The 7557-nt window shown below is 32.2% G+C and overlaps 1 protein-coding gene across 3 annotated transcripts in view; it reads left to right on the forward strand.

The window, feature by feature from the left end:
* Positions 1-6940, forward strand: part of LOC132732449 (tubby-related protein 4-like) — a 70365-nt gene extending 63425 nt beyond the window's left edge. For all 3 annotated transcript variants that reach the window (XM_060718868.1, XM_060718867.1, XM_060718869.1), the window contains 4 exons: positions 2072-2309; positions 3734-5121; positions 6024-6194; positions 6558-6940. In XM_060718868.1, the coding sequence (XP_060574851.1) occupies positions 2072-2309; positions 3734-5121; positions 6024-6194; positions 6558-6674 (1914 nt within the window). In that variant the 3' untranslated portion in view covers positions 6675-6940. The remainder of the gene's footprint in view (positions 1-2071; positions 2310-3733; positions 5122-6023; positions 6195-6557) is intronic.
* Positions 6941-7557: the final 617 nt, after the last annotated feature.

Consider the following 7557-nt stretch of genomic DNA (forward strand, 5'->3'; position numbering starts at 1 on the left):
ATTTCTGAAAGTTGTTTTTGTACTACTGCAGTAAATATTGATAGCACTTAAATGTTCTTATGTTTACAAGATAAAAAATTTGCAAATTTTACATTTTTAGCTCACCTGTCACAAAGTGACAGGGTGAGCTTTTGTGATCGCTTTTCGTCCGGCGTCCGTCCGTCCGTCGTCCGTCCGTCCGTCCGTAAACTTTTGCTTTAAATGACATCTCCTCATAAACCACTGAGCCAATTTCATCCAAACTTCACAGGAATGTTCCTTTGGTGGTCACCTTTAAAAATTGTTCAAAGAATTTAATTCCATGCAGAACTCTGGTTGCCATGGCAACCAAAAGAAAAAACTTTAAATATCTTCTTTTAAAAAACCATAAGAGCTAGAGCTTAGATATTTGGCATGAAACATCTTCTAGTGAGTGTCTACCAAGTTTGTTCAAATTAAAGCCCTGGGGTCAAAATTGGCCCCGCCCCGGGGGTCATTGATTTTCCCTATATGCATATGGTAAAAACTTAAAAAATCTTCTTTTAAAGAACCCAAAGAGCTAGAGCTTAGATATTTGGTATGAAACATCTTCTAGTGAATGTCTACCAAGTTTGTTCAAATAAAAGCCCTGGGGTCAAAATTGACCCTGCCCCAGGGGGTCATAGATTTTCCCTATATGCATATAGTAAAAACTTAAAAAATCTTCTTTTAAAGAACCCAAAGAGCTAGAGCTAAGATATTTAGCATGAAACATCTTCTAATGAGTGTCTACCAAGTTTGTTCAAATAAAAGCTCTGGGGTCAAAATTGGCCCCGCCCCAGGGGGTCATTGATTTTCCCTATATGCATATAGTTAAAACTTAAAAAATCTTCTTTTAAAGAACTCAAAGAGCTAGAGCTAAGATATTTAGCATGAAACATGTTCTAATGGGTGTCTACCAAGTATGTTCAAATAAATGCCCTGGGGTCAAAACTGGCCCCGCCCGGGGGGGGGGGGTCATTGATTTTCCTTATATGTGTATAGCAAAAACTTAAAAATCTTCTTTGGAAAAACCCAAATAGCTAGAGTTTAGATATTAAGCATGAAACATCTTTAAGTAAATATCTACAATGTTTGTTAAAATAAACGCCCGGGGGTCAAAACTGGCCCTGCCCCAGGGGTGACATTGTTTTTAACTATATGTGTATAGTAAAAACTTTAAAAATCTTCTTTTAAAAATGCCAATGAGCTAGAACTTAGATGTTTAGCATGAAACATCTTCTTATGGGTGTCTACCAAGTCTGTTCAAATAAACAAATAAAAGCCCTTGGGTAAAAATTGGCCTGGGGGTGGGGGGCCTATATACAGGTGAGCGACCTCAGGGCCATCATGGCCCTCTTGTTTGTGAATCTGTGATCACTACTTCATAAATTAAATTATAGTCTTGGCGTGGAACATTTTTTGCTGATTTCTATTGTAGATCTTATTTTTTTACCTTTAACACGAATGTTATTGCTTTAAGAAATGTTGTTCCATATTAAAAAAAACAGAATAATTTTCAATTAACAGTACAACCTTTGTGCAGCAACACCTTTTTGGAGAGAAAAATTTTGGTTGTTGCTGAAAGGTGTTGCTCCAGATATGAAATTTATTGTAAAGTCTTACTTTAAGAGGGTAGTCTGTTGATGTAAAGAGATTATTCAGGTCATTCTATATAGAGGTTGTATTGTACTAAAAATAGTTGAGTAAGAACATTTAGACAGTCTGTTAGCTACATTTTACATTAGTTACACTGTTGCAAGTCAGGGTAAAAGGACAAAAATGAAGGCTTAGGATTTTTGTGAAGGAAAGTTTTGTTGACATTGAAGGGAAGAGATTTCACACATTTTAAGTTAGACTGATAAATGGCAGATATCAGAGAATGATAACTGTTATTTCTTTTTTACAAGGTGAATAATTGGAAAGGTGGTTGTCATTATTTTACGTATTTCTAGGTTAGGCAATTTAGTTAATTGGTTTTAAACTTAAATTATTGTGTCAACATTGATAATTAATGGTAGTTTGTATCTAAATTATCAAACAATTATTTTTTTTGTATCTATAAAATAAACAGAGCAGCAAGCTGGTTGAAGTGATGTCAAATATCTGGGGCACAAAGTTTCGTATAGTTGGTACAGCAGCTCACCTGCCAGAGGACCTGGGTAATGTGTTGTATAAAACAAGCCTGTTACATCTACAACCACGACAAATGACTGTGACAGTGACAGAACTACCACGTGATGATTCTCTTCTAGCACAAGATAAAAACTTCACACCTGCTGGAGTAGGAGAAGATGACACAGATCAGCTTTGTATGACCATATTTTACAATTATCCTAGTCATATGTAATTGACTTTTATTTCACTATTTCACAAGGGTTTTTATAGTCAGATTTTAGCAAACATGAATTTTTCACCATTCTAAAACCAGGCCAGCATTTTATACTGTCTGATCAGAACCCATTTGGTGGATTAATTTTTTTATCACAGTACGAGTTCAAAGGATTGATACTGTTTTTGTTTTTTTCTTAAATAATATTGACAAAAGTTATATAAAACTATATATAGTGTGATAAACAGTTAATTTAGTGTACTTGTTGTTTTTTATAGCTAAAGGCATGCTTTTTGTATAATTAAGTTTTAAAGATGTTAGTACACTTATACAAATGAAATATACTTGAAAAAGTGGCACATTATTTATATGCCTGTCCAAGTGAAAATGGTCAGTGGACAATTAAAAGATAATCTAAATAACTTTAGATTTTGTCAGAATTGTGCGCAATATTATATTTTACTATGAAAAAAATAATCAGTAATTCACATGATCAAAGGAAATTTATTTGAATATGAAATTTTTACTAAATTTATATTGTTCAAAATGTATTGGTAAAACTCAGTTCTCAAAAACAGTGTCTTTATGATTTAGATAGTTTCTTTTGAAATATATTACTAATTCAACTCAACTTGACAGGGAAACAATGAGCTTAATGTCGCTTGAAAATACTGTAAAAATGATGTAAAATGAATTTAGAAAAGATAGTGTGAACTGGAATTTACATGAATTTAAAAATCAGATACAAAACATGCCAGATTTCATATGGCACTTAGATTTGAAAATTCAATGCTGATATTAAGTCACATGTTTGTGGAAGTAACATTTTCATAGATTTCTCTGTTATTTGTAATTTAAATTAATTAGTTTTGCAAAATTATAACTGCAATTAAATATTGTGCTTCATTTCCATTTATGATCCAAGATTTAATAACTTTGTCGATAATTGTTTACTTCATTAGAATAATGTTGGTAACTTGAGAATTATCAAGGGATGCTAGGGAGAAACCAGTTAAGAATATTTCATTTTTTTTGGAGAGAATATTTCAGTTTTTTCTTGGTGAACAAGAAATTAAATTATATTAAATGTAAATGTCAGGGTTGTTGAATATGTTCAAAGTTCCATCTTTTCTCTTGCAACATCATTTAGAACTATATAAGTCAAACTTTGAGTATTCTTCCCTTATTGTGTTATTATGATGCTAGAATTTTACAAAAATAAAAAAATTGTAACCATTAACATATGATGATGACTGAAAGTAAGTATTATATTATTAACATTTTGTGAGTTTGTACTGTTATTATCAAATAATGTATTCATATTGAATTAATGTTAATTGTACTTATTCAATCTATTTTTTATAACTTTTGATATTTTATGAGAGTATGTTTTTTTAATTTCAGCAATGCTAGATGGTTTACTGTCAGGTGTACATAATGAATATTTTATGAAGAACAACATTCCTACACAACTTGATAATCTGACCAATCAGGACTCGGAGATTATCAGTGTTGACATATTAACTAATCATGTTGAGTTATCTGATACAGCAGACAATAACTCTGACAATGGGTCCACTGTAAACTGTTACCCAGACAGGCAAAAGTCAGTGTGCATGAAAACAAAACTTTCCCCCGCCTCAGAGACCCATCCACAGAACAATCATGCCTTTAATACAGGAGAAGATCCTGTCATTATAAACACATGTAGTTATGGCGGGGCACGTCCTAAAATTCCACTACATTCTACATATACAACAAATCAGACAGTCACTGATGAATCTATTGTAATAGGGGTAACAGTCAATTCAAATCATGTCAGCAATTCAAAACACTACACAACACATGAAAATGGTGCTAAAACAGTGTCGTGTCAAAATGAAACTAATGTTAAAAGTCAGGTGAGTGACTGCTCAGTTCATGGCGCAAAAAGTCCGGTGGTTGGTGATTATTTTTTCACAAATGGTGATCCAAAAGATTCCCGTAAAAACAGTGTTAAGTCCGAATCTCCTGACAGTGTTCATAAACATGTTCCAAGTTTTGTTGATAGGTTTATACGTTCTGACAAGGTAGATAACGTACCTCGCTGGGCAGATCCAGCTTGTCAGGGCATCAAATTTGCTGATGATGATGATCAAAGTGTGAAAGATTTAACATTCGAAGGAAATATTGTGTTTGACAGCAGCCAGGTTCTCACTCCAACATCTGACAGTCAGAAAAGACTGTACCTAGAGGGATATACAGAAACAGAGGCAATTTTACCTGATGATGAAACTGTAATAAAACATGAGTTATGTGACCATAGCAGGTTATCAAATAATCGTAAATTAAGTAAAGATGAAAGTTTATTGACTTCATGTGACAGTGATGTGATAGGATCAGATAATTTAGGATACATTAATCAAGAGGATAACCTTAACTGTGACAGAGAGATACAGATTAATGGGATTACTAGAACCCAAAATGATTTTGAAAGGGAATATTCAGTGCTCAATAAAAGAAGAAAATCTTCTCTTCTGAGTGAAGTTGAACGTTTGGACATTACACAATCTCTGCCATCGTCACCTCTACATAGACTACATAAACCAGACTCTCCAACAATAAAATTGAAGGAAGAAGTGATGAGAGGTGGAAAATGTAAACATCACAGCCCATTGTTTAAAAGAAAATCAAAATATCCTCGATCAGTGGAAACTTCAGAGGATGACTTTAGTTCCTCCTCGGAGGATGTGAGGCTGTCATATAATTATAAAAATTTAGAGTCTTTCCAGAAAGCTCAATTAAAGCACAAGGTAAGGTTCATTTCATAAAATGTCTGATTTCTTAACAAATATTCCTTGGCTGAAATTTTTGCTTGTATGTCCAGCAGACATTTTTTATTCTTGTCAGCATACAAAACCTTACAACAGATACGATGATCGCACATTTTTAAGACTCGAGCTATATTTCTTGTGCATATTAGGATTATTATATAAGGTGGTTACACTGTTCTGCACCTGAGGAAGATATGACATATGCATGTTGCTATCTCAAAGGTTACTGTAATTATGACTTATCTGACTCTATTTGTTGTCATTCTAAAACAGAGACTTCATGTATTTTATCATTCTAAAACAGAGACTTCTTGTATTTGTAATCATTCTAATACAGAGACTTAATGTATTTATTATCATTCTAAAACAGTGACTTCATGTATTTATTATTGTTCTAAAACAGAGACTTCATGTATTTATTATTGTTCTAAAACAGAGACTTCATGTATTTATTATCGTTTTAAAACAAAGACTTCATGTGCTTATAATCGTTCTAAAACAGATACTTAATGTGTTTATTATCGTTCTAAAACAGAGACTTCATGTATTTGTTATCATTCTAAAACAGTGACTTCATGTATTTTATCATTCTAAAACAGAGACTTCTTGTATTTGTTATCATTCTAAAACAGAGACTTCATGTATTTATTATCATTCTAAAACAGAGACTTCATGTATTTGTTATCATTCTAAAACAGAGACTTCATGTATTTATTATCATTCTAAAACAGAGACTTAATGTATTAATTATCATTTTTAAACAGAGACTTAATGTTTTTATTATCATTCTAAAACAGAGACTTCATTTTACCTTCCTTTTTCTTCCCTTGTTCCTCATTGTTTGGTTGATTAACTTCAATCTTTTCATTTTCAAAATTTAGCTGAAAAAAGCGCTCAATAAAAGTGAAGAGAAAAGCCGTTATCGACAGTTTGTCCTGCACAACAAGGCTCCTTTGTGGAATGAGAACAGTCAAGTTTATCAACTCGACTTTGGTGGTAGAGTCACTCAAGAATCAGCTAAAAATTTCCAGGTTGAACACAGAGGAAAACAGGTGAATAATTAACAGTAATATTTGACAATAATTATTGTCCAGTGCCTATCTGCTTGATATAATGCATGCATGACAGAATAATATCTTTTGATTTCTAATGTAAATTTTGAGTTTTCAAAAATGTTTTTTTTTTGGAAGAGTAAACAATATTTTGACAGTTTACTGATCATATAAAATGAATAATCTATATAAGACTGCATGGTGTTCATTTGAAATTGTTTACTTTTTTCTTATAACATTATGATTAATAGGCTCACATATTATAAATCATTTGTCAGCAGATCAGTCACTGCCAGCATATCAATGCAGTCTAATCTAATATATCTACAGATGAAGCAGTATAATTATATGGTATAATTACAGGTGATGCAGTTTGGACGTATTGACAGCAATGCTTACACCTTAGACTTCCAGTACCCATTTACCGCAATACAGGCTTTTGCTGTCGCTCTAGCCAATGTTACACAACGATTAAAATAAACATTCTTAGCCATATATCATTCTAGTCTGATTCGTTTATTACAGTCCATATAATTGTAATAACATTTATAATAATATATTACATAAAATATAAGTGTTACATAAGCAATAAGATAATTTTTCACATAAACTTTTGTTGGACAAGTTTAACATAGCACAAAGTTTTTTAGTCAAATACTTTGTTATATGACATTAAACAATTACTTGATTCTGTAAAACTGTCAGTGGTTATATAATACAAATTGTAATAAATTGTAATTAATTTTATGTTGTTATCAGCATATAGTGTAATAAGATATTTAGTAAATGTTCTCCAGATACAGCTTCTTTATAAATTAATGGTAATATTGGTAATTTTCTTTTAACTTAAACCTGCTGACTTTGTGTATTGTTTTTACACTGATTTGAATTGGGAACAGTCTATTTGAAGTTTAAAGGATTTTAAAATCAAAATGCAAGTTTAAGCTACCAACAGTATAGTGTGTTCAGACTACTCACTGGTGGTTAAAGCTGATCACTTTTGGTTTTAGCAGTTTAAGCGTTAACATTTGGTTGTTATGTTGATCTTGGTGAGATCTTGGTGGCCCACCGAAGAGGCCTTCCTGATTTCTAAGTTAAAGATAAGAGGCAAATGACAAAAGACCAAATTTCAACTTCAGTTGTTAGGGAGAACTTATACCTTGCCAGAGAATTACACCAGCTACCCCAGGATTACTTCACAAATACTCTTTATTGAACTGAGTAGATGGACAAAATATGTTGTAATAATAGATTGAAATGTTGTACCAGTATAAAACTTTACTTTTTGTATAGCTCAACGTCTCTGTTTTCAAATGCGAGAAATACAGTGTATAGTTTGCATTTAATGCTAAAGTTGTTACGA

The sequence above is a fragment of the Ruditapes philippinarum genome, unplaced genomic scaffold (genome assembly GCF_026571515.1).
Source record: "Ruditapes philippinarum isolate M1 unplaced genomic scaffold, ASM2657151v2 ctg1269_1_1_1_1, whole genome shotgun sequence".
Lineage (NCBI taxonomy): Eukaryota > Metazoa > Mollusca > Bivalvia > Venerida > Veneridae > Ruditapes > Ruditapes philippinarum.